The 27,543-nt window shown below is 41.7% G+C and overlaps 1 protein-coding gene across 14 annotated transcripts in view; it reads right to left on the bottom strand.

Annotated features, from left to right (window-relative positions):
• The window catches only part of SCMH1 (Scm polycomb group protein homolog 1), a 198,052-nt gene that overhangs the window by 12,668 nt on the left and 157,841 nt on the right, over positions 1-27,543 (bottom strand). For 12 of the 14 annotated variants that reach the window (XM_059919943.1, XM_059919938.1, XM_059919935.1 and 9 more), the window contains 3 exons: positions 26,630-26,756; positions 11,332-11,532; positions 8,990-9,181 (listed from right to left, as the gene is read on the bottom strand). In XM_059919943.1, the coding sequence (XP_059775926.1) occupies positions 8,990-9,181; positions 11,332-11,532; positions 26,630-26,756 (520 nt within the window). The remainder of the gene's footprint in view (positions 1-8,989; positions 9,182-11,331; positions 11,533-26,629; positions 26,757-27,543) is intronic. The other 2 variants (XM_059919963.1, XM_059919957.1) reach the window with 2 other exon arrangements.

Here is a 27,543-nt window from a genome sequence, read left to right on the forward strand (position 1 = left end):
AAAGGAGAAAGAGGGTGGGCATATACAGGCTGGAGAAAAGTCAGAGGAGACAAAGACACCAAGGGCAGTCATGGGTAGAGAAGAGGGCTGGAGGTAGATTTGCTTTTTGGAAGGCAGAGAGTAGAGCAGGGGTAGGAGTTATAAGAAGGTAGATTTCAGCTCAAAAAGGAAGGCATTTGGTAATCAAAAGTATTGAACAATAAAACTGATTGCCAAAGGTGATTGTGAGCAACATATCATTAGGGGTATTTAAGCAGAAGTCAGATGAACACAACTGTCTGCTGGGCTAGATACTAGATCATCTCTAGAGCCATTTCTGCTTCTGAGATTCAAGGACTCTACGCTCAGAAGCATGCTTTCCCCTTCATGGGGGTAGACTGAATGATCAAGAAACGACTACAGTTGTGGATCTAAGAAACTTCTTACACCAACACAGGACTCAGAGGCTAGCACAGTTCTTACGTATGCTTAAGACAGACTTAAGTCAGTCCCATGTTAAAAAAATATCCTTCTCTGAACCACGTGTCCCACATCCTCTACTAAGTATCCTTTCATTCAACAAATATTATTAAGTACTTACTATGTGACAGTTAGGGTGATGGATACTGAGAATGGTGAAAAAGATAGATTTCACCCTTCCCCTCATGGAATATTTAATTTAGTGGGGAGGATGACAAAATACAAGCTCATAAAAAATAGAAACTGTTGTAAATATTCCTAAGAAAGGAATAGGGAATTAAGACAGAAAATAACAGGGGGACCTTTTTAGATGAGGAGACCCTGAGAGGCCTCCGTGGCAACTTGACAAGTTGTGCTCTGAAGAAGAGTCCAAGTGGAGGTGTGCCAGATAGTGTGCTTGGTTTTAGGGTTCAGTGGAGGCCCTAAATGAATCCCAAAGCATTAGCTAAACAGTTGATTTCTAAGGAAAACTACAAAGGATAAGAATGTGGTCCAGGACTCAGGATACTCCCCACATGCAGAGAATTTTATGGGTCTGGGTAGATCACGGGAAAGGATCTGCTGTAGGTTCCCTGGTGCAATGGCTAGGGGCTGCTGCCTGGTCACATACAGAAAGACCCTGAGGTAGAAACAGCTTGGAATATTCAGGGAAATGGGGAAAAACAATATAGCTAAAAGGTAGGGAACAAAGAGATGAATTTGGAGAGGTAGGCAGGGGCCAGATCATGCAGGACACTGCAAACCAAAGTAAGACATCTGGATTTTATTAAAAGTGCATTAGAGGGACTTCCCTGGTGGTCCAGTGGTTAAGAATCTGCCTTCCAATGCAGGGGAAGCAGGTTCGATCCCTGGTCGGGGAGCTAAGATGCCACATGCCGCGGGGCAACTAAGCCCACGTGCCTCAACCACTGAGCCCGTGCACTCTGGAGCCCACGTGCCATAACTGGAGAGAAGCCAGCATGCCACAATGAAGAGCCCGCGCGCTGCAATGAAAGACCCCGCATGCCACAGCAAAGATCCCGCATGCCGCAACTAAGACCCGATGCAGCCACATAAATAAATAAATAAAAGTGCATTAGAACACCACTAAAGAGTTTTAAGTGAAGGAGTGCCATAATCTAATTTATGCTTTAAGAAGACCATTTGGGCTATTAAGTAGATAATGGACCAGAGAGGAACAAGAGAGGGAGTAAGGGGACCAGATAGGCCAGAAAGGATCTCTCAGGCCAAGAGAGGGAGGATGATGGTGAAGGCAGTAGAGATGATAAGATATCCATGGATTCAAGATACATTCTGGATTTCCGCTGCTAGCTAAGGATCAGACATAGCCTACTGCTTCAAACAACTAAAAGAAAAGACAAAATATATAAAATAAGTTTTCAGACACTGGGCATTAGATAGTGCAGGATAGAGACTCCTGAAAGAGGGGAAACAAATGAGATGAGCCCTAGGCTTGCTCCCAGCTTACTGTGTGGAGAGCTTCCTGGCTACAGTGCAGGGAGGGGAAGATCAGACAGTGCCCAGTGATCTCCCTGAGTTGAGGAGTTGGAGCTGAGAGTCCAGGTAGAACATGGCAGCTAAAGTTCATAGGCCAGAGTACTGGAGAGGTGATTATAACTATATTTCATATGTTCAAGAAGGTAAAGCAAAGACTGAGCAGGTTAAGCAGACACTGAAGATATAAAAAGACCCACACTGAACTTCTAAAAGTGAAAATACAATGTTTGAGATGAAAAATACATGGGATGGATTAACAGTAGATTAGACACTGGCAAAAGAAAAGATCAGCTAACTTAACCATATCTGTAGAGTTTACCCAAAGTAAAACACAGAAAAAGGGCTAAAAAATACTTTAAAAGCATCAGTAAACTGTGGGAAAATTTCAGGAGGATTAATATATGTCTAATTGGAGTCCCCAAAGGAGATGTGACAAAATATATATGAAGAATGAATGGCAGAAACTTTTTCAAATTTGATGTAAATGACAAACCCTCATATCCAAGAAGCTCAGTTAACCCCAAGCACAAGAGGCATGAAGTAAACCTCACCAAAGTACAGCATAATCAAATTGCTTAAAACCAATGATAAACAGAAAACCTAAAAAGCATCCAGAGGGAAAAGACGAATACAAGAGACCAAAGATATGAATGACAGAAGACTTCTCATCAGAGGCAACGCTAACCAGAAGACAGTAGAGCCACATCTTTAGCATGCTGAACAACAAAAAAGTCAACCTGGAATTCTAAACTCAACACAAGTGCCTTTCAAAAACAAAGACAAAAAAGACCTTTTTCAAAGCAACAAAAGCTGGAGGAACTCAACTACAGTAGACATGACTATGAGAAATGTTACAGAAAGCCCTTTAGGCAGAGAGAAGATGATGGTATGAAATGGCTCTACACTAAAGAATGAAGAGTAGCAGAAATGGTAACTATAAAAGGGTAAATATAAAACAATTTTTTCTTATTTGAAAAAAATCTTTAAAAGGTAAATACCTGTTTAAAGTAAAATAGTAACAATGTAAAGTGGGATTTATAAAATATGTAAAAGTAAAATGGATAATAACAATAGCATAAAGGCCAGAAGGTGAGAAGCATACTGTTTTAAGGTTCTTATACTATATGTAAAGGGATATGATTATTACTTTAAAGTAGATGGTGATATGTTACAACAAATGTATAATACAAACTAAAGCAGCCACTAAAATAACAAAACAAAGACTTATAGCTGACAAGCCAACAAAAGAAATAGAATAGAATCATTAAAAAACTGGATTAATCCACAGGAAGGCAGAAAAAAGGAAAAAGGGAACATAGAACAGATGGAACAAATCTCTCCACCCACAGCTTTTCCCTTTGTTCTTTGAGTTGCTGAAAGTATAGATCTGGGCTAGCTGGTACTTTCTTTTAGATAATTACACTAATGGTTCTTTTGGTATGAAAGGCAAGGTCTGGGCATTGTGTAGAAGGGGAAAGCTGAGACAAAAGCAAACAAAATTATTTTGCACCGTAAATTAATTTGGAGTTGCCTGCTGATAGCTTGGAAGGGAGGAGGTATGGGATGGAGGGAACAGAGAAATCAGAGGGCAAAGGGAATTCCTCCAAATCTAGAATGGGTCGCAGAAAATGGCAATAGGCGGAGGCCTAAGGTGAAAGAGGCCAGTAAGATATTTGCTATAACATCTGATAAACACTAAAACAAAAATGTTAAATTGCTTCCTTTTCTTTGTGGTAAGTATCCTTCTTTCTACCCACAACTTCAGTACAAGTCTAGTACACTTAACAGACTTTTGTTGGTTTTTCCTTAGGGAAATGAAGGATGAGGAGATGGATCAAACTGTTGGGGCAAAGCACTGCAGGAGAGACCGTCAACTACAGGAACTGACAGGGGAAAAAGGGATTAAGAACCAACTCAGAAGCAGGAATTCTGAGCTAGAAGTATGCACTACTACGAGGAAAATGTAACCTCATCCTGGGTTATGTGGGATGGGCGGGGGGGGGGGTCATTTAATTTTATTTAGATTTGGATATCAAAGGAAAGGACAATCCCCAAATCTAGGAGGCCTTGCAGAATTCAAAAACCTCCAACTGTTTTCCCGGCCTACCTCTTGCTCTACTCCAACTATTCTCCCACACAGTAAGTACCCTGAGTGAGCTTTTGAAAACACAAATCTGATTATGTTATTTCCATAACACAATCATGGCTTTAAATACTTCAATGGGTCCTCACTGCTCAATGATATAAAGTCTGTAACCTGGTCAATTAGACCTTTTCTGCCTGGGCCTTTGCTACCACTCCAGCCTCATTGCTCACATTCTTCTTTTCTACCCTGTATTTCTGAAACAAGTCAGGTTTCCTCTTGCCCCTCACAGTCTCACACGCTCAGTCAACAAGAATACTCTTCATCATTCCCCTCTTCCATCTCTTTGGGTCTGTGGCATCTTTACCTCATTATCCTACTCCTTCAGGTCCAAGTGTATATATCATTTCTTCTGGAAGGTCTTCCCTGACACACCGGGTTTGAACTCTTGAACTCTGAACTTGTTCCAGTAAAGCGCTCATCACCATGAATTAATTTGTTTGCTTATTTGTTCATATTCTTTACCAGGCTGTAAACTCCGTGGGTGTAACGACCTTGACTCCTAGTTTACAATGGAACCCTCTATACCTAAATCAGAGCTGTCAATAAATACTGGGTTGACTGACTGTCTGACCGAATAATGGAATCACTACAGTTTCAATTAATTATAAACATTTGAGTCTTCTTAAAACTCTGACAGTTCTATGAAGAAACCTTGTGTGGGAATGAAGGGGCATCCTAAGAAATTATGAGTTCTTATCTGCCTTTTATTCTGTGAATTTTGGGGTTTTGTCAGGAGAACCACTTTATAACCCGCTTAGAAGACCTGGATGGAACTGGAAAGACAGGCACGAGGAACTCACTGTCATGGGACAAATGAACTACTTCCTTCAGCAGAGAGGAACCAGCAGGCCCAGAGGTGACTGCTAGGTGGATTTCAACTACAGCTAACGTTAACAGTCACTGGCATCAGCTAAGTTAATACAATCTCCTGTTTAATACCATTAGTTTTTAGAGGACCAGAAAGAGCTCCTTCTCACTTAATCTTTATAGGCCTTGTACTTGATCCAGCCACGTGTGTAGTTCTTAAGAAGGGACTCTGAGCTGCCATTGCCTCCCTGAGGGATCCTTCCCTGACCTCTTCTTTCACCTTACTCCTTGCTCATCACTCCTGGCTGGGCCAGAGTACCTTTGGTTCCATGCTCTTACCACATACATGTTTACCTGTATCTCCTCTCTCAGCTGGGAACTCTTTTAGAGCAGGGATTGAGTTGGTTTTCTCTCTGTCTCCCCAGAGTCCAGTATAGGATCTAGCACAGAGTAAGTATTTGATAAATGTTTGATGATCTGAACCAAAACAACTGGCCTGAATTCTTCAAAATGCCAATGTCATATCATGGAAGGTAGATAAAAAAGGCTGGAAAACTGCTCTAGATAAAAGAAAACTAAAGAGACAGGATAACTAAATGTAGTGGATCACCCTTCACTGGATCTTGGATTAGGAAAAAAAAAAAAGCTACAAAGGACATTACTGGGACAACTGGGGAAATCTGAATATGGACTATATATATCAGCTAGTAGATTTTATTAATGTTACACTTCTCGAGAATGATAATAGTATTGTGTTCCTTGTTCTTAGGAGATACATACAAACGTGTTTAAGGATCAAGTCTCTCATCTGCACTTAACTCTCAAACGGTTCAGTAAATAAACAAAAAATATACAGAAACGCATACATGTATGTATACTTAGAGAAACAGATAAAGTAAATACTGCAAAAAGCTAAGTGGCAAATCTAGGCGAAGAGTACAAGGCTGCTCACTGTACTACTGCACAACTTTTCTATAAGTTTGAGGTTTTTCAAAATAAAACACTGGAGGAAAAAACTAAGTCTCAACTTAGGTAAGGAAGTCTAATGGGATGTACACTTGGTGACTATTTGTTATGCTGGAAATGTGTAGTCAGTTACCCTACTCAGAAATGGGTAGGATAGCGTGGAGACAGGGCTGTAGGGAAGGAAGAGGGGGCTGGTAAGCTCCTGGATAAGAGAGGTGGTATCTTCAGATGTGGAACTAGTAGAAGCGTGTAGCCAGGCAGAAGGGTGGGAGTAATAAACACCAGATCCAAAGGGCAAAGCAAAAGAAAGCCCTTATGCACATCAAGCTCTTTGGCAGAGGTCTGAGTAACTAATCAGAAAACTGTAGGGGGCTTCCCTGGTGGCGCAGTGGTTGAGAATCTGCCTGCTAATGCAGGGGACACGGGTTCGCGCCCTGGTCTGGGAAGATCCCACATGCCGCGGAGCGACTAGCCCCGTGAGCCACAACTACTGAGCCTGCGCGTCTGGAGCCTGTGCTCCGCAACAAGAGAGGCCGCGATAGTGAGAGGCCCGCGCATCGCGATGAAGAGTGGCCCCCGCTTGCCACAACTAGAGAAAGCCCTCGCACAGAAACGAAGACCCAACACAGCCAAAAATAAATAAATAAATAAATAAATTAAAAACAAACAAACAAACAAACAGATGGTGCTTTAAAAAAAAAAAAAAAAAAAGAAAACTGTAGGAAATGAAAAATGATCAGAGGTGGCGCAAAGGGTCAGTAAGGCAGGGAGGGAGGTAGGTAGGCAGGCAGAAAAGATAAGCGAGGGAGCACAGAAGAGTTAGAAATCTAGGCAAAGGTCTAGTTTGTCTGGGCAGAGTTAAAACATTTCAGGGAAGCAAACAGAAACTAGGGTGAGAGCAGCCAAGTTGCTTAGCACCCACTATGAGAAACAGAGGTTAGAGAGCACAGGAGAGCACAGAGAGTTGGCTGAATCTGTCTGAAAAAGAGGGAAGGGAAGGGGGGCAGCCAATGCGGAAGGTGATAACCCTGGTCTTTGTCTCTTCTTAGTTGGTAAGGCAAGAAGGAAGAGTGGCTAAAGCCTGCTTCCTCTTATCTGGTAGTTGAATCAGAGAGATGCAAACTGGAACAGAATTCCCAGGAAAGGTCACGCGCCCCAACCCCAAACTATCATCATGACTGCAGGCCCATGATGTATACCCCTACCAGCCTCTGCATGCTGCTACCAGTGCGTTTCTCTTGGTTGTTAGCGGTGTTATTGCATTTAAGAATTCTGGGGCTTCCCTGGTGGCGCAGTGGTTAAGAATCTGCCTGTCAACTCAGGGGACACAGGTTCGAGCCCTGGTCTGGGAAGATCCCACATGCCGTGGAGCAACTAAGCCCGTGCACCACAACTACTGAGCCTGCGCTGTAGAGCCTGCAAAACCCAACTACTGAGCCCGCGTGCCACAGCTACTGAAGCCCGTGCGCCTAGAGCCCGTGCTCTGCAACAAGAGAAGCCACTGCAATGAGAAGCCCATGCACCGCAACGAAGAGTAGCCCCCGCTTACCACAACTAGAGAAAGCCCGTGCGCAGCAACAAAGACCCAACGCAGCCAAAAATAAAATAAATAAATAAATTACTTAAAAAAAAAAAAAAAGAAAAAGAAATGCTTAAAAAAAAAAAGAATTCTGAGTTCCTATTTCTTTGAGAAATCTCTCTTTAGACTAGCAGCTACACTCATGGACATGCTACCCTCTCTCGCGTATCCATTCTTCCAGAATCTCAGGTAGGGCTAATTTTAATTATTGAAGTGCAGCTCAGAGTTCCTGAATGCCAGCAGCAGGGGATATCTAACAACCTGCCTTTGTGTGCACCAACTCCACCGTGCCCAGCCCAGACTCCCAGGGCAATAGCCTAACTACAAGAATGCCCTTTTCTGTTCTCAGAGAGTGTGACGCTGAAAGAAAGCAATCTAGAGTAGGTCAGATGAGAAGTTCCCTCTGAAGAAAAGGGTCAGTGAGAGGGTCACAGATATGTCTGCAAGGACCAGATGGTGGGGCCCCCAGAAGGAGCGTCTGAAATTCAGGCAGCTTTTTGCCCTGCCTGCAAGTCATATAAGCAATTCTCCTTTGGGTGCAGCAGTACAGATAGAGGCGATGGATGGGGGGTGCTGGGTGAGCAGTCACTTCCCCAGCACATTCTTTCACAAGTGGCACTTTTATCAGGAGTGATTCTGACAATGATGAAAAGACAACAGGGAAGACAGTGTGGGAACAAGACTCGTGCAGGTCAGAAGGGACCACCTTTTAGAGTTACGCTCCCCCATCACCAGGCAGCACAGCCCCAGCGCTGACAGCACTGCCTCTCTATTCCTCTGGCCAGGACAAGGTCCACAGGACTCTTTTAAAGAGCCTTTCCTCCCTCTCGCCATAATGACCTACCTCGCTACGTTTAAGGCCAAGCTTCCCTTCCCTCCCTGTTGTTCTGTGTCCTGTGCTCCAGATTAGAGATGCTGAGTTCCATTCACTCAAACCTCTCAGAAGTGCTTAGTCACTGATCCGGCCACGTGGCATCCGCTTTCCCGTTGTGGGTCTGGTATGTTAACTAAGAAAGTTATTTTCCAGCCTAGTTAGAAACAGCAGGAACTTGAATTGACTTGCTAGACTGGCGGTGCTGGAGGAGTTATGGCCAGGTGCCAAAGGAAAGAGTGGATGGCCAATCACCCGGGAGCAAATTTCTCAATCTGTAGCCTGAGACTAAACCTTCCCGCTGGCAAGGGAGTTCTGTGTTAGGCCTTTGCTGCCAGATTCACACGGGGAGATGTCTTGTGACTTCACGGTGGCTCCACATACAGATTCAGGAGAATCATGAACCACCATTTTTTTAGGGATAAAAATCCAGAGGAAAGAGGGTTAATCCTAAAGATAGGAGACAAAATCCTGAAGAGACAGTAAAGGTGAGAGGAGACCAAAAAGTGCCAGACACGGCAAAGTTAAGGGACAGAAAACCAGATCTTGGGGTAGTAGGTGCCAGGCTAGCAGATCTGAGGGCCTGGCCCTGGGCCCTCGCTGCTGCTGCTACCGCTACTACCCTGCCCCCCTTTCTTAGCCCAGACCCCGTCCCAGCTCCTACCTGGTAGGTACCTGTCGTGGCTGTGGCTGTACTCTGTGGTGGTGAGTGACAAGTGAGTCTGTGTAAAGGGCTGGTTGCCAAACAGATTGTCACTGCGAAGGTTGTGGCAGAGTTTCTCCAGGAAGCGGAGGACGTAGGTGATGCTGTTGACTGCTGGGAGGTTGAGGGTGTGCTGCTCGCGGTCAAACACGGCTGTGGAGTTAAGCAAACAGGGCTGAGCACGTCAGCTCCTCAGCTCAGCAGCGCAGGCAGGGCAGGAGGAGTCCAGCCCACTGCTTGCCTCAGGCTTCCCTGGTTACACAGAGGCAATCGGTGCCCAGGTTTCCTCCCTCCTTCCCTTCCCCTCCCCTCCCTCCCTTGAGGGTTTGATTTTTGCCTCCAACTCCAGGGCTCGCAATGATGGGAGTGGCCAGGGCAGGTCTGTTGCACCTGGGGCTCTGGAATGATTTTACTTAGCCTGTGAAACAACTGTGAACATAATTCTATCTGCTCCATCAGTTGGCTGGGCCTCCTCCAGGAAATCTGTTCATTTGGGGTTCCATTTCCATAAGAACTGCCCAAGAACAGAGAAGCTGGGCAGAAGAGGAGAATACAGCTATTGCCAGCAACGGCTGAGGCGTACAATCTGATCTGGATAAGGGCAACTAGAATTTCGGCAACATTTGGAACTATTCCATGCCTGTTTTTTTTTTTTTTAAACTCCCCACCTATTTCTATTCAAAATGTATCTGTATAATCCTTAACAAGCAAAAGGCCTCTACATCTGTCTCTGAGGGCAGGAAGGAAATGGGGAGATAGGTCATTCTCAGGAACCAGTTTTGGGGCAGAGGAAGAACCCTAGAGAAGGTGGGTGAGAGCTGCTAAAGAAAAGTCGTAAAGAAAGCCAGGTGCCTGTAGACTGCTGCACAGAAGCAAAGGAGAGGCCAGGCAGAGGCCTCAGCCTCAGAAGGAAAGGGAGGCTTGATTTCCCATGCAGTTTTCAGCCTTTTATAGCAATTCCTTCCCTGCCTGCCCCCATCCTCCATGCAGCCAATTACTCCCTCGTCCGGGCTCCCACACCACCCTGCATGCATTTCTCACATATTATAACACCTCCCACAGTTAGCTGTGAGCTAGTCTTTCTTTTCCATCAGGGCAGAGCCTGAGCATGTCCTCTTCTTTTCTTCCCTTCCCCTGGCCAGTGTCTGGCAATAACCTCTAACACAGAGTAAGGACTCAATGAATGTTTGCTAAAAAGTGGTATTTATGGGGTCTTCCATGTCAGCTGGGTTTCCTGAGGCTGGATACTGCAACTAGTTAGAGGGCAGGGGCAGGAGATTATGGAGTAGTGTACAATTAAGACTGAAAGGCTGGGGCTTCCCTGGTGGCGCAGTGGTTAAGAATCCGCCTGCCAATGCAGGGGACACGGGTTCGAGGCCTGGTCCGGGAAGATCCCACATGCCACGGAGCAACTAAGCCCGTGCGCCACAACTACTGAGCCTGTGCTCTAGAGCCCGAGAACCACAACTACTGAAGCCCGCACGCCTAGAGCTCGTGCTCCGCAACAAGAGAAGCCACCGCAGTGAGAAGCCCGTGCACCGCAGTGAAGAGTAGCCCCCGCTCGCCACAACTAGAGAAAGCCCACATGCAGCAATGAAGACCCAACGCAGCCAAAAATAAATAAATAAATAAATAAAATTCATTAAAAAAAAAAAAAGATTGAAAGGCTCTAGGTCAAGTCTTCACAGGTTTGGTGGGTAAAGAATGGGGTTTTGGACTTAGGAAAACTGAAACAGAGCAGGGCACAGCAGAAAAAGTGACTATTCTCAGTGAAAACAAACAAACCAAAAAACCATACGCTGTGCAACTGACTCAAACTCTCATAGCGGGAAAGAGAGGGATGATTCTTCCCACTCTGCCCTGAGATTCAATTCCCCTGTATCAGGGCTGGCTTAGGACTGGGAAGCTAAGGAGTCAAAAGAATGAGAGAAGAGTTCTGTGGTTCCCTGAAGCCAGCTAGGAGGCTATGGCAGTCTGGAGAAACTCTGTTTCCACAATACAGCCTCCTCTGGATTTTTTCTTGTGATCATCTTTAAAGCAACACAGCCATATACTTTCTGTATGGGAGAGGCTAGGCAGGGAGACAGAGTCTGCGTGGGTATTCTACTTCTTGGCAGCGATATGCAGAAGACCTGGCGGGGCTCTGGGAGTTGAAAATGAGGACTCTCTGAGAAATGGGATACTTTCATATTTCTCCAGAGCCTACAGGTGTGAAGTAGAAACCAGGATGCCTTGCTAGAAATTAGCCAGTTGAAAAGGCCCGCCCCTCTGACTAGGAGCCACACCAGCCCAGGGGCGCTTACCTGAGATAACTGCACCACCGTGACCCTGTTTGAGGAAGCCGAACACGGTTTTCTGGTGATAAGCACAGTCGATGCAAGCCTGCACAGCCTGCTGCAACACCACGGAGGCTTGGGCTGGCCCAAAATGGTCAGGGAGCTGCTGGACCTTCTTCTTATCTAAGTGGGGGCCTGTGCTGCCATTCTTGTTCAAGTAAATACAAACTGCAGGAGACAAAGAATCAAAGCAGCTTATAGAGTATCCAGGGTAGAGAAGTCAGGCAACAGTGCTCTCTTCGTCTTTCATACCCTGGCTCTGGTCTCTACAGGATTCCCAGCTGCTAAGCTGTGAAACACCGTGGGAGGGGGTAGAGGGTGGCTGTACCCAGCTGCTGCCAGCCCAAACTGCATGACCAAAGCTCTGGGAACGCAGCCTGCTGGGAGAACAGCCCAGACCAGCCAAGGCACAGAACCTGCACTTTGTCTTCTGTACACTGAAAAGAAGATCTAAGCAATTTTCCAGATGTATGTACTTTCATTTTTGGTCCTTGGTTGCCTTACATATTCTTGGTATCTCTTACATGCTCTGTGTACGGAGCTGGGGGCTCTGGCAATATTAGTGCTTGTGTGTGTTTGGCTTTGGACTTAAAGGGTGGTCAAACCACCAGTCACTTGCCTTGCCTTCCGTTCTGGGCCTTAGAGTTCCTTTGTTATCTTCCACATCAACACTCAAAGAACGTAGTGAAAATAGAAGAAAGGCTCAAAGAAAGTAGCGAAAATAGAAGAAAACTGGAATAAAGAAAAACATGCAAAGGACCTGAGGGCCCCACCTATGTATTTCTCTGTTTCAGTAGTTTCTCCTGTCAAGACAGCTGGGCACTCTCCTAATTGCAACCTCCCACCTGGCACTGTGCTAGGGCAGAGGCAGGGCGAGCACGGAAGAAAGAGGCAGTCCTACCCAGACTTGCTTCTTGGTCTCCAGAGAGGACCCGCAGCTGCCTGGCCAGCTATGGCATTCTTTCTGCTGACCTGACTTCTAGGCTTCCACTTGAGTAGGGGGTACTCTGCTTCTTCACACTGTCCTGGCTCACTAACTGAAGGGCAGGAGGGCAAAAAGTCTCTTTTGTTATTAAAGGCAAAAAGATAAGAGCAGTAGCTGTGTGGGCTGTGGATGGACTACTGTCCTCTTTGGGCCTCAGGTTTGCCATCCACAAAATGGAGGGGCTGAGCCAGATGCTGTCTGAGGATTCTTCCACCGTCGTCATTCTAGATCTAAGGGGAAGCAAGATGGAGAGAAGAAAACAAAAAGAGAGAGGCAGGATGTGGAAGGTGACGGCTGAAAAAGAAAGGAAAAAAAAGAAAAGGGTAAACAAGATGCATTGAAATATAGATTTAACTCTTTTTTTTCTCTTAAAACCCACTAAAATGAGCCAGATAACAAGAAAGGAGACAACTTAAAATTCCGGAAGCTGGAAAGCAGAGTGACAAAGTAGCAATTGACTCAGCAGACCCAAGAACGCTGAATCCTTAACCAAGAGTGGGGAACGATGAGAGCCAAGCTGCTCCATCTTATAATTCACAAAAGGCTCAAGAACGGGCAGGGGCCCCTGCAGGTCGGTGTGGAGGTAGACTTCATAAAAGAAGAATTGGCTGAAGTCTGTTAAGAAATGGTTAGAATTTCCATGTCATAATATGACTCTTTCATTGAAAACAAAACAAATAAAAATGAGGAACTCAAAGAGAAAAGAGTAATGAAAATAAGTGAAAACATTATGTCTGTGAAAAGACACTTATTAAAATGTTCATAGCAGGTTAGTCATAATAGCCCCAAACTAGAACCAACCCATATGTCCATCAACAAGAGAACAGATACACAAATTGTGGTATATTTATTTACTGGAATACCACCTGGCACTAAAAAAGAATGAACTATTGACAGAATGCTTCTCAAAACATTATTTTGAGTGAAAGAAACCAAATACAAAATAGTACACACAATCTGATTCCATTTATACATTAATTTCAGGAACAGGAAAATCTAACCTATGGTGACAGAAATCAGAATAAAGGTGAGAGTGAAGACTGCCTGTGAGGAGGCATGAGGTAACTCCAGGGTGGTAGAAATGACTCTTATCTTGACTGGGGCTGTGGCTACATGGCTGCTTACGTTAATTAAAACTCATCAAATTGTATATTAAGATGTGTACATTTCACTGTATGTAAATTTTACTTAATTAAAGCACATAAAAAGGAAAAAATATAACCAGTTCAGTGATGATTTAAAAAAAAAAATTCTATATGGATTAAAGGGTGAAATACAAAAGCCAAAGGATAAAACCTTCCAAAGACTGTGGTTCCCAGATTCTTTGACATTCCTTCCACTGATCTCTGTGATACTTGACCAATAAACTATGGTGGAAATGACACTGTGCCAGTTTCTGGACCCAGGGCTTAAGAAACTGGCAGTTTCCACTTCTTCTTTCTTGGGACGTTCACTCTTGGAACCCAACTGGCATGTGTGAGGAGGCAAAGCCACACTGTGGCAAGGTCCATATGGAGAGAAACCAACAGCCAGAGCCAACCTGTCAGCCCTGTGGTAGAAGCGGATCCTCCAGTCCTGGTCAAGCCACCACAGCTGACACTGCAGGGAAGGGAGACCAGCTGTTGCCACCCAGCACTGCCCACATTGTTGTTTTAAGCCATGAAGTTTCGTAGTGGTTTGTTATGTAGCAAAAGATTACTGGAACAGAATGTGGTATCAGAAATAGGGTGCTACAGTAACAAAAGTCCAACACACATGACATTAGCTTTGGGACTGGGAAGCAGAAAGAAGCATAAAAGGCCACAGAAAGAATGTGAGTGAAGCTGAAAGGGCCTTGAATAGAAGCCTGTAAAAGGTTGGGGTCTAAAGGATTCTGTACTAGTCTATTTTGCACTGTCTCTGGTGCTATTAGTCTGAGGTGGCAATGCTTCCCCCAGAATGAAACTTGGGGGGTTTTCTATGAATACTACTGACATTTACTTCATTAGCTAAAAGCCACAATCACAAATCTCTTGAAGATAAGACCTTCTCTACTTTGGGCTTCCTGTATAGCTGCTGTGAGACAATGCCCTTAAGATTCGTAAAAATCTTATTGTTTATGGAAGAGTATCTGTGAGACTTGCCCTTACGATTTTTAGAGGGCCTTTTGGTCTGAAAGAGGCTATGAAGCATAGTCTTAAATCATTCTGACATCTTAACTAAAGATTTTTATTGTCCCATTCTGGATTTGACCCTTTCTTAATTTAGAACTATTTGCCTTCTGGAGAGACTGGAAATGAGAAGCATTTCCAGACTGTGAGTCCTGGACTTTATTTGTTATGTTTTTTTTTAAGCTCATCTCTCTCATCTTACATTTTTATCATAGGCAGTGAGAAGCCAGGTGGCACTTCATTACTTTGTCTGGAAATCTCCTTATATTTCACTGAGTTCATCAGGTACATTTCCTAGTTCCATGTTACTGCAGGTGGCAGTGTTATCAGACTTTCCATCACTACCTAGCAGGTGTCTCCTGTCCGCCATCTTCCAATAAGATTTTCCTCACTTTCCTTTAAGCCCCCTCACTGACAGTCTTCTTAAGACCTTTTAGGCTTCTATTCTCAAGTTTCTAAGAGAATCATTCTGGCAGAAGCATTGCTAGCTCAGACTAAAAGGGACAGAGATGGTACAAAATGAAAAGAATTCTTTGGACCCCCAACCTTTTACAATCAGGAGGAAGACTGAGAAGGCAATCTCAGGTTTCCTATGGAAAAGGAAGGATGATTCAGAGGACAAAACCAAAGAGCCATGGAAACAACTCCCAGAGAGTAGTATTGGATCTAATTAAGGAATTGGCAACATATGCCCAGCTGGATTTCAGAATTTCTATAAACCAGTGACTGCTATGTGCCTCCAGGTTTTTTCCCCTTTGAACGAATGTATCTATAAGTTATCCTATGCCTACCCCATCACCGTATGCTGGATATGTGGGGAGTAGACAACATGTTTCTTTAGGTCACAGGTCTTCGGTCTGAGAAGAACTACACTCAAGGAGCTATATCTGAGAAACTGCACCTGAGAGGTCTCATTTGCACCTGGATCTGACTTAGATGATGAGATGCCAGATCTGGAGCCCAATGTTGTAAAGGGATGAGACCTTTAATGGGGAATCTTGCAAGGGGAGGAATAAATTTTCCAAGTGGGAAAAATGTAAATAACTTATGTCCAGAATGTGGACTGAGGTGGTTTTAAAATATGGTCCATAATTCTTTGACCCTCCTCCCAGCAAGATGTGGGGTCTACTCCCCTTCTCTTGAATCTGGGCTCTGTGACCACTTGATCAATAGAATATGATGGGAATGATGCTCTGTTGATTTGGTGGCTCAAGCCTTAAGAAAATGGTAGCCTCCACTTCCTGTTTCTTGAGACACTTGCTCTTGGAATCAAGTCACCCTGGGATGAGGAAGCCCAAGATACCTTTTGGAGATATCCGTGCAGAGAAGAACCAACGGCCAGCACCAATTTTGTTAGCCGCATGAATGGATCATCTTGGAAGTGGGTCCAACAGCCCCAGTTGAACCACCTCAACTGATGCGATGTGGAAGAGAGATGAGCTGCCTCTGCTGTAATTATAGTGCAGCTGAATATACTGATATTACCTTTTCCAGGAATATAAAGGTTATATACTTTTTCTAATTTATGCTTATTGTCTTATTTTAAAAATCCTTCCCAATCTTAAGGTCATAAAGATATTTTTGTATATTGTCATGTTTTGGTTTTCTACTGCATCCATGGTATCAGAATTAGAGGCTGAAAAAAAGATTCAGAGAAGGGTCCAGCGTGGAAGGAACTTGGAAGTAGCCACTTCATCCTGACAACAAGTATAAAGCTGAACAACCTGAAAAATCAACTATCCTTTTTAGATCCATCAGAGAACTGAGGTCACAGGGCAAACTGCTGCTCCCCACCAAGAGACAGACCGGTGAATACAGAGACTCACAATTTACTAAAAAGAAGCCGCCACAGGAACTAGTGCAGAGGTAGGAAAATCTAAACTATAGAATTCCTACTGGAAGCTCAGTGTGAACAAGTTTAAGAGTTAAAAACTCCAGGGGGGATCCACTCATGGGGTGGGGGTGGTCCCACACTTTTGTGAGTTTTACCTCCAGAAGCTCGCCCAGAGGTTCTCACAGTGAATATCGGAGAAAAATCCCCTCATGCTTCCAGCAGGGGGAGGGGGGAAAAGGAGCCATTTAAAAATATGCCAGAGCATTCTGTCCTTCTTAACAAGGCCTACCCTCAGGAGAAATTATTTTACCAGAACTTAATCCGCTGGGATTTGATCAGAGCTTAACCTACCTGGGGGAAGGGAAATAACCAACTGCAGCCCCCTCCAGCCATCCTGCCCCATTTAAGGGGCATGAGGGGGACTAAGAAGCACTGGTAAAGTTCACAGTCCAAGAGCACAGTCTCACTGAAAGACTGAGACCTAATCATAGGACTATAGAATACTTATCCTCCCCTCATACCTTACCATTATATTACTAAAGACCTATTTATAAGGTAAACTAAAAGGCAAAAAAATGAAGTTTGAAGAGACAGAGCAAGCATCAGAACTAGACTCAGGCATGGCAGGGATGTTGGAATTATTAGATTAAAAATTTAAAACAACTATGATTAATATGCTAAGTGTTCTAATAGATAAAGCAGACAGCATGCAAAACAGATGGACAATGTATGCAGAAAGATGGAAATTCTAAGAAAATAAAAAATCAACGCTAGAGATCAAAAACACTGTAACAGAAATGAAGAATGCCTTTGATGGGCTAATTAGTAGACTGGACACAGCCAAGGGAAGAATCACTGAACTTGAGGACATCTCAATAGAAACTTCCAAAACTGAAAAGCAAAGAAAAAAGAAGACTGAAAAAAAAAGCCTCTACCTCCATAGACTGGGTGCCCAAGAACTGTGGGACAACTACAAAAGGAGTAACATACACATAATGGGAATACCAGAAGGAGAAGAAAGAAAGGAATAGAAGAAATATTTGAAGCAATAATGACAGAGAATTTCCCCAAATTAATGTCAGGCACCAAAGCACAGATCTAGGAAGGTCAGAGTACACCAAACAGGATAAATGACACAAAAAAACTACATCTAGGCATATTACACTAAAAAATGCAGAAAATCAAAAATGAAAAGTCTTGAAAGATTTCAGAGGAAAAAACCGTCTTACCTATAGAGGAGCAACAATAAAAAATTACATCCTTAGAAACCACGTGAGCAAGAAGAGAAGGGAGTGGAATATTTAAAGCGTTGCGAGAGAACACCCACCCACTTAGAATTCTGTCCCTTGAAAAATTAAAGTGAAGGAGAAACAAAAACTTTCTCAGGGACTTCCCTGGTGGCGCAGTGGTTAAGAATCCACCTGCCGGGGCTTCCCTGGTGGCGCAGTGGCTGAGAGTCTGCCTGCCAATGCGGGGGACACGGGTTCGAGCCCTGGTCTGGGAAGATCCCACATGCCGCGGAGCAACAAAGCCCGTGAGCCACAACTACTGAGCCTGCGCGTCTGGAGCCTGTGCTCCGCAACAAGAGAGGCCGCGACAGTGAGAGGCCCGTGCGCCGCGATGAAGAGTGGCCCCCGCTCGCCACAACTAGAGAAAGCCCGCACACAGAAACGAAGACCCAACTCAGCCAAAAATAAATAAATAAATAAATAAATTAAAAAAAAAAAAAAAAGAATCCGCCTGCCGATGCAGGGGACATGGGTTCGAGCCCTGGTCTGGGAAGATCCCACATGCCACAGAGCAACTAAGCCCGTGCTCCACAACTACTTGAGGCTGCTCTCTAGAGCCCACGAGCCACAACTACTGAGCCCGCGTGCACAGCCACTGAAGCCTGCGCGCCTAGAGCCCATGCTCTGCAACAAGAGAATCCACCGCAATGAGAAGCCCTCGCAACGCGACAAAGAGTAGCCCCCGCTCACCGCAACTAGAGAAAGCCCGTGCGCGGCAACGAAGACCCAACACAGCCAAAGATAAATAAATAAATAAATTTATAAACAAAACAAAACAAAACAACTTTCTCAGACAAAGAAAAACTGATGGAGTTTGTTGCCTGTAGATCTGCCCTGCAAGAAATGTTAAAGGAATTCCTTAGAGAGAAGGAAAATAACATAGGTCAGAAACTTGGCTCTACACAAAGGAAAGAGCATCAGAGACGGAATAGGTGAAGGCAAAATAAGAACTTATTTTTCACATTCTTTTTTTTTTTTAAAGATTTTTTTTTTGACGTGGACCATTTTTTAAGTTTTTATTGAATTTGTTACAATATTGCTTCTGTTTTATGTTTTGGTTTTTTGGCCACAGGCATGTGGGATCTTAGCTCCCCAACCAGTGATTGAACCCACACCCTCTGCATTGGAAGGTGAAGTCCTAACCACTGGACCACCAGGGAATTCCCCTCATTCTTAACTGATCTAACAGATAACAGTTTGTTCAAAATAAAAATAGCAATGATGAAAAAAAAAATAGCAATGATGTATTTGTGTATGCTTATGTATATATATATGTACATGCTTATACATACTTATGTCTAAGTGAAATGAATGACAGTAATCATACAAAGGATGGGAAGGAGGAATTAGGATTCTTATTATATCTGTGAAGTGGTATAGTGTTATTTGAAAACAGACTTGGATTAGTTATAATGTTATTTGCAAACTCAAGGGTAATCATTTAAAACAGTAAAAAAAGAAATATAACTGATATGCTAAGAAAGGAGAAAAAGTGGAATCATATAAAATGCTCAGTTAAAACCACAAAAGGCAGAAAAAGAGTGGAAGACAAAAATAGGAACAAATTACAAAGGCAAAAATATAAAAAACTGTAACAATTATGGTAGATACTTATCCAACTGTATCAATAATCATTTTAGATGTCAATGGTCTAAATAAACCAGTTAAAAGAGATTCTCAAACTGGATCAAAAAACAAGACCCAACTCTATCTTGTTTATAAGAAACCACTTTAAATATAAAGACACATATAGATTAAATGTAAAGGGATGGAGAAAGATATGCCATGCTAACACTAATCAAAGGAAAGTGGGAGTAGCTGTATTAGTTTCAGACAGAGCAGATTTCAGAGCAAGGAAAGTTATCACAGATAAAGAGGGGCATTACATGATATAAAGGTCAAATATCTAAGAAGACATGTCAGTCCTTACTGTGTATGCACCTAACAACAGAGTATAAAAATACAGGAGGCAAAAATTGATAGAACTGCAAGGAGAAATAGGTGAATCCGCTATTACAGTTGGACACTTTGACATCCCCCTATCAGAACTGGACGGATTCAGCAGGCAGTAAGGACACTGTTGAACTCAACAGCACCATCAATAAACTGGATATAATTGATATTAGAGGCTACTTCACCCAACAACAGCAGAACACACATTCTTCTCAAGCTCACATGGAACATACACCAAGACAGACCACATTCTGGGCCATAAAACACATCTTAACAAATTTAAAAGAGCAGAAATCATATAATATGTCTGTTCTTAGACCACAATGGAATAAAACCAGAAATCAGTAACAGAAAGATAAGTGAAAAATCCCTAAATAGCTGGAGCTTAAACAACACATTTCTAAATAAATAACACATGGGTCAAAGAAGAAATCTCAAGAGAAATTTAAAAATATTTTGAACTAAATGAAAATGAAACTATAACGTATCAAAATTTGTGGGATACAGCCAAAGCAGTGAATAGAGGGAAATTTATACCATTGAATGCATATGCTATAAAAGAAGAAAGATCCAAAGCCAATAATCTAAGCTTCCACTTCAGGAAATCAGAAAAAGAAGAGCAAATTAAATCCAAAGTAAGCATAAGAAAAGAAATAATAAAAATTAGAGCACAAATCAATGAAATTGAAAACAGGAAGTCAACAGAGAAAAATCAATAAAACCAAAAGCTGCTTCCTTAAAAAGATCAAAAAATTTGATAAGCCTTTAGACATGCTAATAAGAAAAAAGAGAGATGACACAAATTACTAATATCAGACATGAAAGAGATGGATCACTACATGGATCACTACAGATCCATGGTCATTAAAAGGGTAATATAAGGAATACTATGAATAATTCTATGCTGACAAATTTGATAATCTAGATGAAATGGACCAATGCGGTGAAAGACACAATCTACCAAAACTCACACGCACAAAAAAAGACAATCTGAATAGACCTATATTTATTAAAGAAACTGAATCAGTAATTAATCACCTTCCAAAATAGAAAGCATCTGGCTCAGACGGATTCACTAGAATTCCACCAAACATTTAAAAATGCATTTTACCAATTCTCTATAATCTCTTTCAGAAAACAGAAGCAGAGAAAATACTTCTTAACTCATTGTATGAGGCCAGCATTACCCTAATACCAAAACCAGACAATGACTTCACAAGAAAAGAAAATTACAGACCAATATCTCTCATGACCATACACGCAAAAATCCTTAACAAAATACGAGCAAATTGAATTCAACAATATATAAAAAGAATTATACACTACAACCAAATGAGGTTTATCCCAGGTATGTAAAACTGATTCAACATTTGAAAATCAATGTAATCCATCACATCAACAAACTAAAGAAGAAATATCACATGTTATCAATAGACGCAGAAAAAACATTTGACAGAATCCAAGACCCATTCATGATGGAAACTCTCAGCAAACTAGGAAGAGAGGGAAACTTCCTCAACTTCATAAATAACATCAACAAAAACCCTACAGCTAACATCATACTTAATGGTGAGAAACTAGAAGCTTTCCCACTAAGATCAGGAACAAGGTAAGGATGTTCTCTCTTACCACGAGTTTTCCACATTGTACTAGAAGTCCTAACTAATGTAATAAGACAAGAAAAGGAAATGAAAGGTGTACAGTTTGGGAAGGAAGAAATAAAACTCCCTTTCTCTGTAGAAGACATGATTGTCTATGTAGAGAATGCAAAAGCATTGACAAAAAAAATTCCTGGAACTAATAAGCAGTTATAGCAAGAGTGCAGAGTATAAGGTTAATACACAAAAGTCAATCACTTTCATATATAACAGCAATGAATAAGTGGAATTTGAAATTAAAAACAATACCATTTACCTTAGCACCTTCAAAAATAAAATACTTAGGTATAAATCTAACAAAATACATACAAGATTTATATGAAGAAAACTACAAAACTCTGATAAATGAAATCAAGAAAGAACTAAATAAATGGAGAGATATCCCCATGTTCATGGATAAGAAAATACTGTCAAGATGTCCATTCTTCCCAACTTGATCTATAGACTCAAGGCAATCCCAATCAAAATCCCAGCAAGTTATTTTGTGGCTATCAACAAACTGACTCTAATGTTTATATGGAGAGGGAAAAACCCTGAAGAGCCAACACAATACTGAAGGGAAAGAACAAAGTTGGAGGACTGACACTACCCAGCTTCAAGACAATATGGTATTGGTAAAAGAATAGACAAATCAATGGAACAGAATAGAGAGCCCAGAAATAGTCCCACACAAATACAGTCAACTGATCTTTGACAAAGGAGCAAAGGCAATATAATGGAGCAAAGACAGTCTTTTCAACAAATGGTACTGAAACAACTGGATAGCCACATGCAAAAAAAGGAACCTACACATAGACTTTACACCCCTCACAAAAAATAACTCAAAATAGATCACAGACCTAAATGTAAAATTCAAAACTATAAAACTCCTAGAAGGTAATATAGGAGAAAACCAAGATGACCTTGGGTATGCCAATGACTTCAGATATAACACCAAAGGCAGGATCCATGAAAGAGATAATTGATAGGCTGGACTCATTAAAATTAAAACCTTCTGCTCTGTGAAAGACAATGGCAAGAGAGTGAAAAGACAAGCTACAGATTGGGAGAAATTATTTGCAAAAGACAGATCTGATAAAGGACTGTTATCTAAATACACAAAGAACTCTTAAAAACTCAGCAATAAGAAAACAAAAAACCTGATTAAAATATGTGCTAAAGTTGTTAATAGACACCTCACCAAAGAAGATACACAATTGGAAAATAAGTATACGAAAAGATGCTCTACTCTACATGTCATTAGAGATATGCAAATTAAAACAACAATGAAATATTACTATATACCTATTAGAATGGCCCAAATCCAGAACACTGACGCCAGATGCAAATGCTGGCGAGAATGTGGAGCAACAAATGAACGCTCGTTCACTGCTGGTTGGAATGCAAAATGATACAGCCACTTTGAAGACAGTTTGACAATTTCTTACATAACCAAATATACTCTTACTATGTGATCCAGAAATCGCATTCCTTGGTATTTACCCAAAGGAAGTGAAAACTTATGTCCACGCTAAAAGCTGCACATGAATGTTTATAGCAGCTTAATTCATAGTTGCCAAAACTTGGAAACAACCAAGAGGTCCTTCAGTAGGTGAACGGATAAATAAACTATTGGTATAGCCAGACAATGGTATGTTGTTATTCAGCACTAAAAAAAACCAACCAACCAAACAAAAAAGAACTATCAAACCATGAAAAGGCACAGAAGAAATTTAAATGTATATTACTAAGTGAAAAGGCCAATCTGAAAAGACTACATACTGAATGATTTCAACTTTATGACATTCTGGAAAAGGCAAACTTATAAAGACAGTAAAAAAGTCAGTGGTTGCCAGAGATTAGTAGGGAGGAAAGAATGAATAGGCAGAGCACAAAGGATTTTTAGGGCAGTTAAATTATTTTGTAGGATCCTATAAAGGTGGATACATGTCATTATATATTTGTCAAAATCCATAGAAAGTACACCACCAAGAGAGAACTCTAAGGTAAACTATGGACCTTGGGTGATAATGATGTGTCAGTGCAGGTTCATCAATTGAAACAAACATACCGCTCGGGGTGGGGGGATGTTGGTAATGGAGAAGGCTGTGCATGTGTGGGAGCAGGGGGTATATGGGAAAGCTCTGTACCTCCTGTACTTAAAAAAAAAACAGTCTGGTAAAAAGTTCAGAAAACAAAAAAGAGTTCTTCACAGCAGATGCAAACATCCAAGAGTGGGTAAGCAGAGTGTAAGCCTTTCCTAAATGTATGTGACCAAATTCCTAAATGTATGTAAAATCCCTTTATGCAAAGCATTTTGCAGGACTGGTTTTCTACCAAATACCCTTTGGAAAATGCCACTAGAGAAATAAATAATGATACTTTTACAAGCAAAATGCCAGGAACAAGAAACTCAATACAAAGTTTAGAGGACAGAGTTGAGGAAAGCGTGAAGAAAGTTGAGCAAAAAGACAAAGAGAATAGGAATAGGAATAAAGAGGGTCAAGAATATAGAGGACGACTTCAGGAGGTTCAACATCTGAATAACATGTATGCCAGGAAGACTGAATAGAGAAAAAGTGGGAGAAAATCACTGATGAATTTAAGAAAGTTTCAAGAAATCAAATAATGGAATAGGCACACTATGTGTCCACATGGTAGGTAAAAATACATCCTAGGTGAAATTTCAGAATAATGGGGATGAACAGAAGCTTCAAAGGGAATAAACAGGTTTCACACAAAACTAAAGATATAAATTTAAGAAAGATTACATGGGAGAATAAAGATGTGGGAAGGAGCAAACTGGGGATAACACATAAGAGAGGTGACGAGGTTGTCAAGGAACTCAGAAGGCTCCAGGAGAGATTTCTTTTAGAGTTTGAAATGGATAGAATATAAAACGTGCTTGAACATAAAGAAAGATGTATACGGCAGTAAGAGAGTTTAAGGTTGAGTTAATAAGTATATAGCAAAATAAACACATAACAAAGAAATCAAGATTTACTCTAAAACAAAATTTTGTACAATAAAGGAAAAGTAATCATAGTACTCTATGGTTCAGTTGAGAATAGCCTATAACAAGTTACAGTACAAATTAATGAATTTCAATCTAATCAAAATTATAATATCATAGTATTAAGATAGGGAGGTATGTGTGGGTGGGTAACGGGCAAGGAGATGAAGAGTTAAATCCTGGGTTGCCAAAAAAAAAGAAAAGGAAGAGGTAAAGTGTGTTGTCAGTTGAAAATGCCTCAAGCTAAAAAAAAAAAAAAAAAGCAATATAAACATTCCACTTACATATATGGAGATAAATAAAAGAATCAGCTAAATTAAAAGTGATTGCCTTTGGTGAGAAGTAAATGACAGGGGCATAGAGGGGACTGTTCGTCTTGTTTTTGTAATAATTCTTGTAGGCCTATTGTTCCTTTAAACTATTAGCATGTATATAACTCTGATCAAAATAACTCTTAAAAAGTGTTGTGCAGTTAAAAAAAACCCAAAAGGTTGGTAATAAAGGATATAGTGTAGCACACAGCTTTCAATCTATGATAGCTTTAAAAAAAAAAAATTAATTAATTAATTAATTTTTGGCTGCATTGGGTCTTTGTGGCTGCACGTGGGCTTTCTCTAGTTGCGGCGAGCGGGGGCTACTCTTCATTGCAGTGCATGGGCTTCTCATTGCAGTGGCTTTTCTTGTTGTGGAGCATGGGCTCTAGGCGCACAGGCTCAGTAGTTGTGGCTCACGAGCTCTACAGCGCAGGCTCAGTAGTTGTGGCGCACGGGATTAGTTGCTCCCCGGCATGTGGGATCTTCCCGGACCAGGGTTCGAACCCATGTCTCCTGCCTTGGCAGGCAGATTCTTAACCACTGCGTCACCAGGGAAGTCCCTAGCTTTTATTGTTAACATTTGAAGGATCTATAAAGGTAACTTGGACTCATCGTATCATCGTATAGGTGTGGAAACTGAGGCTCAGAAAAGGAAGTGACATCAAGGTCACACAGAAAGAGCAAAGGTCCAATTGGGATGGTGAAACAGTGATCAGTCAAGACTGTGATAGCCTGGCCAAGAACAGGAAACAGGGATACAAAGTCAAGTTGTCACTTTTCCTAGGCTATGAGATTCAGACCAAGGGAGGGACTGCCAGCTTCGTGACTGCCAGAAGAGATGGTCTACATCATTTAAACCGAAGAGTGAGGCACAGTCATGAAGCTCCCACTGCTATGAATCTTCTAGGTTTTGTTGAAAAGGCATCCAGGCGCCTAAGTGATATTTAGAATGATATGGAGTAAACCAAGAAGGTACACAGGCATCTAGGGGGCATGTCATGAGGCTGGAAAATGTAATCAGTATCTTCACCAAGGTGTTCATCTATCTTTACTTCCTCATCCACGGAGCTTAGGGGCAAAGCTCCTAAGCTTTGTTCACTAATCTAATGACACTTTTGGACTAAGCAAACCCAGTAACTAACTGGGGCTAGATGCATAAGATACATTTGGAGAAATCACATGATAGTACCCTGACTAGAGCTGGACATAAATGCCACCTGCAGGCTCTGTTGTTTTCCAAAGGTTATTTGGGGAGGAAACTATGGCTGGCCTTCCCTTCAAGTGCTAACATTCTAGGATTTGGGTGGAGACAAATTCAACTCCTAAGAAAACGACTACCCTAACTTCCATGGGGATCATTCCAATTGCTTAGACTTCCCTAAGAAGATGGAGTATCTGCGGAGTAACAAAAGTAAGGTTTCACACATGTATCTTAATTTACACATAAAAAATGAGTATTGTTCTTTTTAGTTACCCCACAGGGAGGCTGTATATCTATGTTTATCTATTCTAAAGGGGTAGCTCTTTCAGAGTTTCCTCCATATATAGTTTATGAAATGGGAACAGATACGCACAACCCAGGTGGTTACGCACCCACTTTAGTCACCAGATTTTGCTTTGAATCAAACATGCACTGAAATACTTTCACAGCACCAAGATTTGCCACCATCAATGACGTTAAAGAAAAACAGAGCAGTGTCATACATATATGAGTGGTGGCAGAATTAGTATAGTGCTGGAAGGGTTCTGGAAGGGATCACTAAAGAGGGAGCACCCCAAACTGGAAAGGATGGGTATAATTACAAACTGGGCCAGGGAGCTCCTGGTGCTGGCCCCATGTCCACCCCACCCCCATGCCCCAGATCCCCAACGCTGAGTTCACAGAACATCTACCCAAGTTTCTTTGATTGTTTTGACAGAATGGAGGTTTCTCTGAAGTTATTTCAAATGTCAAAGTTAAAAAAAATTTTTTTTAAGATTCTATTTAGATTTATAAATGGATAGGGGGCTAATTATTGGTGCAGTAAAAGAGAAAGTATAGACACTGGGGCCTGGGGCTTGTTGCAGCTAATACTGTGATCTGCTCTTACCTGTGGGGGCCTGCATGGCTGAGCTGGGGATGGTGGCAGCATCTTGGGGTACAGTGCTGGTATCCGGTTCAGGGGTGCTGGTTGTTGGTGAGGTGGGTGGTGGGTTCAGCAAAGTCCGAGGTTTCCTCTGTCAAAATGGATGGGGAAAAGTTTCTACCCATGATAGGTAACTTGTCTTCTCATTCCTCTATTCTTAGTACTTAATTCACCCATGAAACTGAAATACATTTGTGGATGGGACTGTTTTACAGTTGATATATAGCTGATATATAGTTGATTTTCTTACAGTTGATATATAGTTGATTTACAATGTTGTGTTAGTTTCTGGTGTACAGCAAAGTGATTCAGTTATATATTTACATATATGTATTCTTTTTCAGTTTCTTTTCCATTACAGGTTATTACAAGATATTGAATATAGTTCCCTGTGCTATACAGTAGGACCTTGCTGTTTACCTAACTTATATATAGTAGTGTGTATCTGGTAATCTCAAGCTCCTAATATACCTCTCCCTGCACTTCCCCTTTTGGTAACCATAAGTTTGTTTTCTATGTCTGTGTGTCTGTTTCCTAAAAGTGTTACAAATAAGTTCATTTGTAACACTTTCAGATTCCACCTATAAGTGATATCATATGATATATATTTTTTCCACACAGCATCTTGCCCAAAGCTGAAAATACAGTAGATGTTTAATAAATATGTATAAGATTCTGGGCTTCTGTATAGCCACAGCTTAATTCACTATCTTTTCTACTGTATTCAATATTATCATCTGAAGTCCAGGTTCTTTATTAGTTAGACAGAAAAAAGCAAAAAAGGAAAAAAAAGGCTGTGGCTTAAGTCTACTTTGACATTAGTTTGTTTTACTGTGTTGAAAAATGGAAACGTCCCTTCCCCTAACTCCACAAACTAC

This window comes from Balaenoptera ricei, chromosome 1 (genome assembly GCF_028023285.1).
Source record: "Balaenoptera ricei isolate mBalRic1 chromosome 1, mBalRic1.hap2, whole genome shotgun sequence".
In the NCBI taxonomy this organism is placed as follows: domain Eukaryota; kingdom Metazoa; phylum Chordata; class Mammalia; order Artiodactyla; family Balaenopteridae; genus Balaenoptera; species Balaenoptera ricei.